We start from the raw sequence: 13995 nt of genomic DNA on the forward strand, positions 1-13995 counted from the left end.
GAACTATAAGCATTTTGACTCTTTCCTGTATAGTTCTCTTTTGTAAGTATATTATAAATAGAGCCAGCCAAAAATAAATTGGTGTTGTCTGTGAGGAGCTGAAGAAGTAAAAGTTAGCACCAAACTTATTTTTATCTTTTTGGCAGTGGTTCTCAGTGGGGCAGTTTTGCTTCCCAGGGGTCATTTGGCAATGTCTGGAGACTTTTTTGGTTCTCACAACCGAGGAGTGCCAATGGCACTCACTACCTAGTAGGTAGAAGTCAGGGATGCTGCTAAACATCCTACAATGTGCAAGACAGCCCTCACAGCAAAGAATTGTCTGGTCCAAAATGTCTATAGTGCTGTAGTTCAGAAGTCCTGCCTTAGCAATATTTCTTCAGGAATTTGAGATTCACTTATACTTTTCTTAGAAGCATTTTTATTTTTGAAATTATTCCTAAAAGATGTGTAAAGTTTATACATCTGGAACAGAATAGCATAACTGGTTTTTAAAGTGAAGCTGTAAGCCACGGTTTCCCAGGAGGTGGTTGTTACAGAAATTCTTAGATTTGGGAAAGATTTTTGCTTGAAATTATTTTACAACACCGCATAAGTGGTGATTTACTCTGCTTTAAGGTCTTTTGTATCTGGTTTCCTTATATTTTAAATCCATACCTAAACTACTTTTAGTAATTAATTTTTCCTTATACTGAGCTCCAGTCTTATAATTTTGACTTTACTGAATGTGATTCTATTCCATGGGATTACACTCAAACTTGTTACATGTGTAATTTGTACTATTATCATGTTTATATTTTTGTTTGGTACAGTTCATTTATTACAAAATAGCATATTGTTGGAAATTTAAAAAAAAAAAAGCATTATTCTCTTGATGACCTTGGTGGTTGAAAGCAGTAGAAATGTATGGGGTTCTTTTGTCCCTGTCGAGCAATGGCACAATAGATCTGGGGTCTTTAAAATACATTCTTAGTATAATGCTGACATACTTGTTTCAGATTATGCATAGACCCTAAAAACTTGGGTTTTTAAACTCTGGTCAATATAATTTGTTATTTAAGTAATAGTTTATCTCTCTTATAAGTTTTAATAAATTTGCTTACAAATGAGTCTGAAACTTGGTCCTGTTGCCAATCCGCCCTCTTCCAGCAAATTTGCTAGGTTTACAAGTAAATATAGGTAATTTGTTTTCGCTTCAAGATTACAATTTTAGAATATGTTTATATTGGGACATGTAGTTTCAAAATATACTTAATGTATATAATCTTATAAGATAGCATAGCTCTTTTTCAAAGTAAACAGGATTTTTATTTAATTATCTATTGACTTTTTTTTTTCCAGGGTTCATTGAAAAATCCTTAGTGATATTGACATGTTTCAAGTGACATAAATTAGCCAATGACTCGGAATGATGGATTCCCCGAAGATTGGAAATGGTTTGCCAGTGATTGGACCAGGGACTGATATAGGGATATCTTCACTCCACATGGTGGGGTATTTGGGAAAAGTTAGTGAACTTATTTTTTGCCTCAGTGCAAAGTTGGTTTTTGTCCTCCTTTTTATGAGACTTAAATTTGGTTTTAATTTACCAATTAACTTCTAAAAATTTATATCTTCCACGGAAATCTTACAGCAATGGCGAAAGATTATTTTAATGTATTTACCTCTCTGTGTTTTATTGATATGTGAAAGTAGAAATAAAACATAGACCTTGTGGTTTATTATTCTCAGAAAATGTGGAACATACATTTTCCCTGGTAGTTGACATTACTTTTTTTCTTGCAAATAAAACTGATGCTATTTTTAACACTTAAAACTTAGTATTTAAAACTGTAATACATTCTTTTTGGAATAATAGCTATATTTAAAGTGTATATGCATTTCTTTTATTTGCCATGTTTAAAATATCTAGCCAGGACACTTCCAGGTGAAAATTGTATTTTTTTTCTGGGTTACTGTTCCATTTAACTTTTTGTAATTTGATACAGTCTAGGAATGTCTATATTTTAATTTACTTTATTTCTTTTTTAGAATTATGATTCAGCTAAAGTCCCGTCAGATGGGTATTGCCCTGCTTGTAGAGAGAAGGGAAAGTTAAAAGCCTTAAAGACTTACCGAATTAGTTTTCAAGAATCTATCTTTTTGTGTGAGGATCTGCAGGTAAAGTATTAATCTTAGATAGTATTAAGGTTTTAGCTTTTTGCTTTTTTCTTCAGTGTTTAAATTTGTACTCGTTTTGTATTTTTTAGACTGTACGTTTTTAATACATAATCAGAGTTTCTAGATCTGCCTAGTATACAGTTTTAAATATTTTCTGTTATTTTTCCCGAATTATTGCATGAAGATACTTGTTTTTATTATCATTAGACTTGTGAGGGGAGAAAATACATTTCAAGATGGGTTTTTTTTAACCTTGTGGGGGTCCTTGTTAGTTGTTGGAATATAGTAGTTATCCTTTCATCTCTTTGATTTATAAACTTTGGAACTTATTGGAAAAGTTATTAATCTCTAAATATTATATACTTAAGTTTCTAAATATCCAAACTATCCAGTGGTAGAACCTTTTTTTTTTTTTTTTAAATTTTAGTTACTTATTTGAGAGTGAGAGAGAACATGCGTGCAAGAGAGTGGGGTAAGAGGGAGAACTAGACTCCCTGCTGATTAGGGAGCCCTACTCAGGGCTCAGATCTCAGGACTCCAAGATCATGACTTGACCTGAAGTCACTTAATCAACTGAGCCATCCAGGCATCCCCAGTGGTACAACTTTTACATAGGAGCTGATTAAATTCCATAATACTCCACATTTTATTGTACTTGACAATTTATGAAACTCTCATATACATGTTTAGTTCTCTAAACTTTGCAAGGTAGTTATTTCCATTATGAATAAGAAATCAGAGAGGGTTTAGGAACATAAGATCTTCATAAAGTTGCAAAACTGTAATTGGAATATAGTCTTCTAATTTCAGATATGTTTTATTCCAAGTAAACTAGCAGTTCATCAGAATCACCTGGAGTACTTTTAAAAAATTTCTGAGTATCATCCCCAGATGCCATTTCAGTAGAATTGACCCAGAATTATATAATTTTTTAACTCTTAAGAATGAGTCTCATGATCATCCAAGTTTGCAAAATACTAAACTAAATCACACTGTTGGTGATAGATACTTTGGCTGAGTATAACTTGAAGAAAATCTCTGGCATTCCTACAAATAGAAATAAATTTCTTTTTGCATTTATTCAGTAATTTTTTTTTTTTTTTTTTAGTGTCACCACGTTGGCAGTGTTCCAAAGGCTAGGATACAATGAATAAAGCAAAAAATATCTACCCCTCAAGAAGGTGGTTATGGGGGCGCCCGGGTGGCTCAGTTGGTTAAGCATCTGCCTTCGGCTTAGGTCATGATCCCAGGGTCCTGGGATGGAGCCCCAGCTCTGGCTCTCTGCTCTGCAGGGGGCCTGCTTCTCCCTTTCCCTCTTCCTGCCACTCCCCCTGCTTGTGCGTGAGCTTTCTCTCTCTCTCTCTCGGCCAAATAAACAGTCTTTTTTTTTTTAAAGGTGGGTATGTTCTAGATGGGGAAAAAATATCAATAAGTAAGTTATAGTTTTTGTGTGTGAGGTAATGAAAGGTGCTCTGGGGAAAAATAAAGCCCGGGGACCCAGAGTGGTGAAGGGAATTCTTCATTGAGAAAGTGACATTTGAGCAAAAACCTGGAAGAGATGAAGAACAAGCCATATGGCTATCAGATGGACAAGCATTCCAGGCACGGAGAGTAGCAGATACAAGGCCCTGAGAGAGTAGAGGTTGCCTGTGCAAATTTGTTCTACTGCAAGGAACTAGAAGAGCTGGATCTGAGTAAGTAAAGCAGAGTAATAGAAGATGGGTAAGAAAAATAATGGGGAGGAGGCTGGACCAAGTAGTGTCTTAGAGGCCATTGTAAAGCCTTCGGCTTTTACTGTGACTGAAATGAAGAGCCATACCAGGGAGTGACATAATCTGATTTACATGTTAAAAAGATCATTGTGGCTTCTGTGTTGAAAATATATGTAATGGGCAAGACCTGAAGAGGGGACACTAGTTGAAAGACAATTATAATTGAGTATTCCATGGGGAGCAAATAGTGGCTAAGGTGATGAGACATGGTTGGATTATCTATATATTTTGAAAGTAGAGCCAAAAAGGATTTGCTGAAAGATTGGGATACACAGTAGGAGAGAGAGGAATCAAAGATGATTCCCAGATTTTTGGCTTGCATAATTGGAAGAGTGGAGTTGCCAGTTAACTAAGACGAGAAAGACATTGGGCAGAGGAAGATTTTGGGTGAGTGATAAAAAATTGGAGAGGAAGAAGTGAGAAATACAGATGTGAGGTGGTACCTGGAGGAGGAAATTTTTAAGTTGGGAAAAATAACAGCATGTTTGTATGCTGGTTATATCCAGTGGAGAGGGAAAAATAGGAGAAAGTGTCACAGAATTGCTCGAGAGCTATCCCTGGAGCAGACAGTGGGCTCTATCGAACAGTGAGAAGGCTTGATGTTAGGAGGTTTGGGAGCTTATGCTAACAGCAGGCTATATAGAGAGTTTACTCATTAACTACCTCAGAACAAAGTTGTAGAGTGGTGAATATGGGAAAGAGAAATCTTTCTAGAAAAAAACTACTTTTTTCTCCTCTTCCAGACAATGTATTTCAGTAGAGTTCTTTAACCATGGACTGCCATAATAAAGAAGTCCCTGTCCTCAGGACATTAGGTTATAGCTATTAAAGTTAGAGGTTTTATTTGCATTTTGAGATTTGAAGCATTTTTTTTTAAGTGATGAGGAAAAATGTAACCAAGAATTCTAAGCATATACTTTGCAGATGTGAAAAAAGAACTTTAATTATTGATCTAATTTTTAGGAAGTGTTCTATTCAGTAAGGGCCCAGTGTATTTTGTGAAGTAGATTGGTTTACACCAGGAGTTAGCAAACTCTTTATATGACACCCACTGGCTAAGAACGATAGTTAGGTTTTTAAATGATTAGGCAAAAATGAAAAGAATACTATTTTGTAATATATGAAAATTATATGAATTTCAAATTTCAGTGTCCATAAGAAAAATTTTATTGGAATGTAGCCATACTCAATCATTTTTGCATTGTCTATGGCTGTTTTTGTATTATAATGGCGGATTTAAGTAGTTATAACAGAGACCTTGACTAGCTCAAAAAGCCTAAAATATTTATCTGGCTTTTTTCAGGTAAAGTTTGCTGATCCCTGGTCTATAAGACCTTTGAATCAATTTGTTAATTTGTTAATTTTTTTTATTATAAAATTTGAACTCCACGGAACATTCTGCTTTCACTTGCCAAATTGCAAAGAACCACATGGGAAACCCCTCTTAATCAGCAGTTTCCTGATTTCAAAAAAGAAGTAAGATTCAAACTCTGCTTCCAAATTAATAAATTGAAACTCAAGTTTTTTCCAAGTGTAGGGAGTTTTATCTTTTTTTTTTTTGAGTATTCCATTAGTCTTTTATTGGAACATTTATTTAGTTTTTTTAAAAAAACATGAAATTTATAAGGCTCTTAAGTCTTAAGATGTCAGAGAAAACACTCATTTTCTTGGTTTTCTTCATTTGTAAAATGAATGTAAATTATTTTTTTTGTAAATGTTTTTATAGTTTGTTTTTGGCATACCTTATACTTTTCCAAATATAAGGTAAAGTGCAGTGTTTTCCTTTTTCTGTTTTATAGGAAAACGGGGATGTATTTAAGCTGCTCAAAAAATCAGTGAAAGAGGCAGCATTAGATTTTTTCAGCCTTAGATTTTAAATGCTTTTGCATGGTTGGGCTAGATGGAAAAATTAATACTCTATGTATTATCGTTTTATGACTTTCCTTTTTTTGAAGACAGGTTAAAAAACTTCTAGTTACAAAAATGGCATATGTTCATTATAAATACAAAGTAGATACTAAAGTCGAGGTATAAAGAGATAAAAATCTGAAAACAATTTATAAAAGAGAAAAAATGGGGCAAGGACAAATTGTATTTTAAATTGGCCCTTTGACTGGAGCACAAATTATAGATAGAAAAGTCAGATGAGACATTTGCAAATAATGTAGGGGGAAATCATCTAGGCCACTAAATTTTGCAGCTCCAGGGCCCTTTATTGTTTATTGTTTTTAATTAAGTAGGGGTGCTGGTAGGATATGACACCATGATCTTGACTCTGCTTGAGATTGATAAAGATTTTTTAAATTTTTTTTGTTTTTTAAAAATTTTTTACTGATTAAAAAAAACCGTGAAATTTACCATCTTAATCATTTTTAAGTGTACGGTTCAGGAGTGTTAGGTATATTCACATTATTATGCAACAGATCTCTTGAACTTTCTCGTCTTGAAAAACTCAAATTCTGTACCCACTGAATAATAGCTCCCCTTTTCCCCTCCACCCGTGCTTTGGAAACCACCATTCTACTTTTGGTCTCTATGAATTTGTCTCCTCTGGGTACCTCATATAAGCGGAATCATACCGTATTTGTCCTTTTGTGACTAACTTATTTTACTTAGCATAATGTCTTCAATAATTATACATGTTGTAGTCTGTGAACAGATTTCCTTACTTTTTAAGGCTGAATAATATTTCATTGTATGTATACCACATTTTCTTTATCCATCTGTGTATTCATGGATATGTGGGTTGCTTTCACCTCTAGGCTGTTGTGAATAATGCTGTAATGAATACGGGTATGCAGATATCTCTTTGAGGTCTTTCATTTTTTTGCTTTCATGTTTTTTTGGATATATACTGGTCTATGACTATGAATACAAAATTATTATTGTTTTAAAGTGTTCTCTGTTTTCTGACAAATGGTAGGATTTAGGAAATAATCTCAAGGTATAATGTTGAGGGTGAAGTTGTTAGTTGATGGCGAGTGCATTACTAGTTGGTAACAGTGAGAAGAATCCAGAACTTATCCTATTAAACTAAAGAATTTCCTAAGTACAATATTATGAGTATAGTGTTTATTTGTATAGAAGAAACTGTACTTAAAAAGAGGATTTAGTGCATTTCTGTATCTGTTGCTCACAACCTAGTGACTAAAAAAACTTAATGGCTTGACTTAGCATTACTCATGATTCTGTGGGTTGCCCAGGTGGTTCTTACATTTCACCTGCTGTTGTCTAGGAAACCTAAAATGTCCACATAGCTGGCAGTTGGTGCTAGCTGCCAACTGGGAACTTAGCTCGGGCAGTCAGCCACGATCTCAGTTCTTTTCCATGAGGGTCTCTCCATGAGGCTAATTGGGCTCCTCACAGTATAATGGATGGGACTTCTTTGAGAAGGAGTGTTCCAGAAGGAAGGCTCCAAAAGGAGTAGCTCAGTGAGCCCATGCTTATCAGGCTTCCACATGGATCATGCTTGTGAACATCCCATCAAAGCTGGTCACATGGCTTAGCCCAGAGTGGTACAGCAGAGGCCTGACTCTGCCAGGGCATGAATAGCAGGAGGGATAGTTCTTTAGTTCAGTAGAGGCCACCAAGGTAGCAGTTACCAGGCTTGTGTAGAAGAAGGCATTATTTTAAATGAGGACACATAGTCTGTTAGATTTCTTGAATTTGTCTTTTAAAATATCTTCCTAGGTTTCAGACTTGGGGAAAATTGGTTATTTTGGTGATTTGTCTACACTTTTGATATTTGGCTGAAATTATGTTAATACATAATAAGATTTGATGAAGTTGTTAAAATTTGGCCAGTTTGAGTCTTAGATCCAGTAAGGATGTAAAATTGATAACACTGATATGCTCTCCGATTAATATTGTTTTGAAATTAAGAAACACAGAAATTACTAATGCAGTTTTTTTATTTGAAAATACTTCCCCCCCCAAAATGAAAATATTTTTCCAGTTTTTTTTTTTTTTTTTTTTAAAGATTTTATTTATTTATTTGAGACAGAGAGAATGAGAGACAGAGAGCACGAGAGGGAGGAGGGTCAGAGGGAGAAGCAGACTCCCTGCCGAGCAGGGAGCCCGATGCGGGACTCGATCCCGGGACTCCAGGATCATGACCTGAGCCGAAGGCAGTCGCTTAACCAACTGAGCCACCCAGGCGCCCCTCTTTTCCAGTTTTTAATGTTATGCGGTGTACCTGTCCCAAAAAGAATAACACTCATCATAGCATGTTTCTTTAAATTGTTGAAATTTGTTAATTCACTAAACATTAGGTTTTTTATTAAAAGTATGTATGTTTTCCTTCTTAGCTTCCTCTAGTGTGGATCAGATTAAACCCTTGATTGTTCAAATTAACTAGGGAAAACTATGCTTTGGGGGGCCAAAATTTTTATTTAATAGTTGTTTATTCCTAGTTCCTTTAAATTTAGATTGGTACAATTGTACTGATGCTAAAATTTTATACGTATTTTTCATGACGTAGAAATTGTACTATAAAACTTGAGCTTATTTGAATTTTTTGTAGTTATCATTTTCTTTTTCTTTCTAGTGCATCTATCCTTTGGGCTCTAAATCACTTAATAACTTAATTTCTCCTGATTTGGAAGATTGTCACACTACAAATAAGCCTCAAAAAAGAAAGTTCTTGGAAACCAACTATAAAGATTTACCTCTTTTAGCAAATGCCAAAAAGACTAAAAATCATATTGTTACTGATGGTGGACAAGTTTTGAACAGCAAACATAATGGAGAAGCATATGATGAAACCTCATCTCACTTACCTGATTTACCACACAGTGGTCCACAGAATCCAGTTAGGACAGCTGATTCCTTGGAACAGAATGAGATTTTGGAGGCTGATACAGACATGGCTGCTGAAGAATATCCTACTACAGTTGATGTTTCTGGAACTGGAGGGATTTCTCCTCAAAATGAAGGATGCACGTCTGAACTGGAAATGCCATTGGAGAGCAAATGTACATCACTTTGCCAGTCTTTATGTGTCCAGTGGAAAAACGCTAATTCTCTCTGTTGGTTAGATTGTATTCTGTCAGCATTGGTGCACTTGGAAGGGTTAAAAAACACTGTGACTGACCTGTACTCTAATGAGGACTCTGTGTTCTGGCAGTTGTTTATGAAGTATAACCAAGCCAATAAGCTCCTGCATACCAATCAGTTGGATGGAATTAAAGGTTGGTAATAATAATTTATTTCTCTTTTACTTTTAAAGAAGTTAATGTTCAGGGATGCCTGGGTGGCTCAGTCAGTTAAGCGTCTGCCATCAGCTCAGGTCATGATCCCAGGGTCCTAGGATCGAGCCCTCCATTGGGCTCCTTGCTCAGCAGGGAGCCTGCTTCTCCCTCTGACTGCCACTCCCCCTGCTTGTGCCCTCTCTCTCTCTCTCTCTGACAAATAAATAAAATCTTAAGAAAAAAAGTTAATGTTCAGTTTTGTCTCATAACATGGAAAAGATACAGCTACAAATCACTCATTATTCCACAGTTTCCCAACAATCTTTATTCACAATGAGGGTTATGTATTATTTTTTTCTTATAAAATAGGATACTTATGAACCCACCTCCCAACCCAAAAGAATTAAAATATTTCCAATAACTTAATCTACTTATGTGTTCCTCCCATCCCATGCTCCATCTCCCCTGCAAAAGTAATTAACCCTGAAATGTGTTTTATTGTTTCTTTTTTGAAATAGTTTGTTTTGCATATGTATTGCTAAACAATATATTGCCTACTTTAGTTTGTTTTGAACATAATAAAAAGGGTATTGTACAGTAGTAGTCTTCTGGGACTTTTTTTCTTTCCTTTTTTTTTTTTTTTTTTTTTAAGATTGATTTATTTGAGAGAGTATAAGCAGGAGCAGCAGCAAAGGGAGAGGGAGAAGCAGGCTCCCTGTGGGACTTGATCCTAGGACCCTGAAGGCAGCTGCTTAACTGACTGAGCCACCCAGGTGCCCCTTTGTATTTTCTTTCTATAAAGATTTATCTGTGAAGCTGCTTGTATTGGTGGTTCATTATTTTTCATTGCTATAGATGTCCATGGTGTAAATATATCAGTATATTTATTCATTTACCTGTCACTGAGTTGTTTTTTGCCATTATAAATAGTGCTGCTGTGACTATTCTTGGGCTCAAATAGAGTTTCTCTTGGGTATACCATAGGAATGGGATCAAATCATAGACTCTGGGGCACCTGGGTGGTTCAGTTGGTAATCTTTTCCAAGATTAGAAAGTCATTCCCCTATATTTTCACTGAAAAGTCAACTTGATTTCAGCTCAGGTTATGGTCTCAGGGTCATGGGATCAAAGCTCTGTGTTGGGGTCCATGCTCTGCGCAGAGTCTGCTTGAGATTTTCTCTCTCCCTCCCCCTCTTATGTGCGCATGGCTCTCTCTCTCTCTCTCAAATAAAATCTTAAATCATAGGCTCTAAGTTCAGATTTACAAGATAATGGCAAATTGTTTTCCAAACTGGTTGTATCACTCAGTACTCCTGTTAGCATTGTGTAAGAGAGCCCTGATCCATATATTCTCCCTTGGTTATTTTCACACTTGGAGAATTTTGCTATTTGAATGATGTAAAATGGTTTATGGTCTTGATTTGCCTTTCCCAAATTTTATTTTATTTAAGTTTTTATTTTAATTCAGTTAACACAGTTATATTAGTTTCAGGTGTATACAGTACAGTGATGCAGCAGTTCCATACATCACCTAGTACTCCTCACAAGTGCACTCCCTAGTTCCCTCACCTATTTAACCCATCCGCCACCCACCTCTCTGCCTTTCTCAAATTTTAAAGAGGTTGGACAGCTTTTCAAGTGTAAAATTGATCATATGTTTCCTCTTTTGTGAAATGTCTGTGTCTTACTGTTATTTGCTCTATTGCCATGTACTTGTTTGAATTTCTGTATGTCTTTGTTGCTATCTTTATGTCAGATACGTGTTGCTAAATCTCCCAGTTTGTATCTTGTGTATTTACTTTTTTAAAGATATCTTTTGATGTGCAGAAATTGTTAATCTTTCCTCTTGTAGCTAGTAATACTTCTGACATTTAAAAGGAATCTTTCCAAGATTAGAAAGTCATTCACCTATATTTTCACTGAAAAGTCAAAGTTTAGTTGTTAACATTGAATTTTAATTCAGCTGAAGTTAATTTTTGTGTGTGATAGTCATCCCCTTTTCCCCCTATTGCCTAACTAGTTTTTCCTAGCTCCTAGCTCCACATTTTTCTCAACTGATCTGCCAGGCCACCTTTGTTATATAGCCTCCCATATATGTGGGCAGCTGTTCCTTAACTCTCAGTTTTTGTTTTCTTGGTTACTTTATCTGTCCCAGTGTCAGTACTACACTATTTTAATTACCAGGGTTATTCAGGTATTGCTCTCTGGGAGTATAAGAATCCTCACCTTTATTCAACTTGTCTTTGGTCATGCAATCTTGTATATAAATCTTATATGTTTTTCCCCATTGTTGACCATTCAGGCTGCTTATTATTATTTGCAATTATGAATAAACACCATGACATATAATCCATCTATCCTTTGAATCCATCCATTGCCGATTATATCCTAGAAGGGATATTAAAATTTTAATATAAAGAGTCTTTCTGAATGGCTTTCCAAAAGGGTTATATAAACATGTAATTCCATTTTCATATGTAAAAGAAAGCATCCCAGAGCACTCAGATCACCTTTGAGTATAAACATTTTAAAAGTTACAATTTTGTTAGATAAGAAATAATTGTTTCAACTTGAGTTTCTTCGAGATTGAATTTTTTGCAAGTTTTAAAATTCAGTTTTGTTTTTGTTTTTGTTTTTTTTAAGATTTTATTTATTTGACAGGGAGAGACAGCAAGAGAGGGAACACAAGCAGGGGGAGTGGGAGAGGGAGAAGCAGGCTTCCCACAGAGCAGGGAGCCTGATGCGGGGCTCGATCCCAGGACCCTGGGACCATGACCTGAGCTGAAGGCAGACACTTAACGACTGAGCCACCCAGGCGCCCCTAAAATTCAGTTTTTTATAAGTATTTTTGTTTTGCCTTTCCTTCTCTGTATTCCTGTTCTATATAATTATGGGAACCCAATACTGAGTTAGGTGACAGTTCAATTGATTATTACAGAAGAGTATATTTCTTGTTCAAATTTTGACTTGAATGTTGAATTAATTTTAATTATATTAATTTTTTTATAAAGCATAGCCACTTTATTTTTTTTATTTTTTTTTTTTTTTGAGCCATAATTAACATACAGTGTTATATTAGTTTTGGGTGTACTATGAAATGATTCAGCAGTTCTGTACGTTACTCAGTAAGTGTACTCTTAATTCTCTTTATTTCACCCATACTATATATTCAATCATATTAATTTTTTACAGAATAATTACAGTTTTTATAATATGGTTATAATTGCATTTAAGTTGACTTTGAATTTTAAGTTTTCTCTTTTTTTTGGCATGGTCAAATAAAAATTCTGGTTAATGCTTACTTCATATTATAGGAGAATCCTATAATCCTAATAAAACATATCAACAGCATGATCAGGCTATATGAATTATAAGAGATTTTGGTGAAATCTTTTTTTGTGTGTGTGTGTGAAATCTTTCGTAGCTTAATAACTAGAGTGAGATGCATATGGGGGCTGGTTTTCTGACACAATAATTCTGAGTACTTTAACCCTAAAGAAATGAACAAAAACATGGATAGGTATGTGCCCAAAAGATGTTTATCATGATAGTATTTATAATAGTGAAAAAAGAAACAACTTAATTGTCCAGCACTAGGTGAATGGTTAATAAAACTGATTCAGTTGGTGTGTAATAACTAATCTGCAGAGTTTTTAATGAAGCAAATTCGTGTGAAGTAATAAAAGTTATACAAGGAAATAAATGAGTAGATGTTGTCTCTAGCATGAGTAATAATCACATGTAAAGACATAGCTTCAGCTGTTTCAGAGATAGGCAGAATATCTGAAAGCATAGATCTCTTGCTAGGCCTGTGATTATTTGGATGAGAAAGGCTTTTACTGAGATTTACTCAAACACAATGATGTTGACTCATGCAGTCGGAACTAATGATACTGGGCTGAGGGACTATTAGGGCAATATATGGCACAGAGAGAGGAGTAAGAATTAAGGAAATTTTGTCTTTTCCATTTTGTCTCTGCTAAATTTATTGACTCTGATGAATTTCCATTCTTGGTAATGTCTTAATTTTCTGTGGAAAGATAGAGATTGATAAGAAATTGATAATCTATGTTTCATTTTTAGATGGAGATTGTAAAAAACTTACTTCAGAAATATTTGCAAAGATGGAGACCTGTCTGAATGAAGTCAGAGATGAAATTTTCATTAGGCTTCAACCTCAGCTTAGATGCACATTAGGTAAGTAATTTGTATTATTTAACTGTATTACTCATTTACCATAAAGAAATACTTAACATCATAAGAAAATATAATACTATTTTATTATTTTGGGTGATTCGATTCTTGGGAGAGAGAATCTGTGTAGTTTCATTTAGGAGCCTACCGTTGGTTAAATCATTGGTGGGCAGAGTTGTTGTTCCATATAAATATACAGGCTTGTGTTCCACCCCTTAAAAGTGGATGCATTTTTCAGAACCAGGTGGATACTCAGGGGTTGACACCATTGGTTGCTTTTCCAGTACTTTCCCCCAGTAGACTAATTCAGCGTCTTCAACCTTGACTGTACATTAAAAACACCTAGGGGATTGAAAAATGCTTGGGGTCTATTAAATAAGAATCTCAGGGATGGAGCTCAGGTATCAGCAATTTTTAGAAGCCCCTGTGTGATTTTTAAGGATGAACAGGGTTGAGAATCTCTAATCTAAACCAACCATAGTAATCGGACTTCCCTTGCCAGTGATTGGTTTAGGAATAGACATATGGTACAGTTTTCATCAATAAAATATGAGGAGAAGTATACTTTTGGGAAAGCTTTGCTTACTTTTAAAAAGGGCAGAAGAATGAGACCTGCTTTGTTCTCTATGATTTGGCTTTTAGCCTTGGAGCAGAGTAGAGCTAGGGTGCTAGAATCCTGGGGC

The 13995-nt window shown here is 35.1% G+C and overlaps 1 protein-coding gene across 1 annotated transcript in view; it reads left to right on the plus strand.

The window, feature by feature from the left end:
- Positions 1-1405: 1405 nt before the first annotated feature.
- Positions 1406-13995, plus strand: part of LOC110570282 (SUMO-specific isopeptidase USPL1) — a 30339-nt gene continuing 17749 nt past the window's right edge. The window contains exons 1-4 of the mRNA XM_021678268.2: positions 1406-1504; positions 2029-2157; positions 8476-9118; positions 13202-13315. Coding sequence (XP_021533943.2) covers positions 1406-1504; positions 2029-2157; positions 8476-9118; positions 13202-13315 — 985 coding nt within the window. The remainder of the gene's footprint in view (positions 1505-2028; positions 2158-8475; positions 9119-13201; positions 13316-13995) is intronic.

The sequence above is a fragment of the Neomonachus schauinslandi genome, unplaced genomic scaffold, assembly GCF_002201575.2.
Source record: "Neomonachus schauinslandi unplaced genomic scaffold, ASM220157v2 HiC_scaffold_138, whole genome shotgun sequence".
Taxonomy (NCBI): Eukaryota; Metazoa; Chordata; class Mammalia; order Carnivora; family Phocidae; genus Neomonachus; species Neomonachus schauinslandi.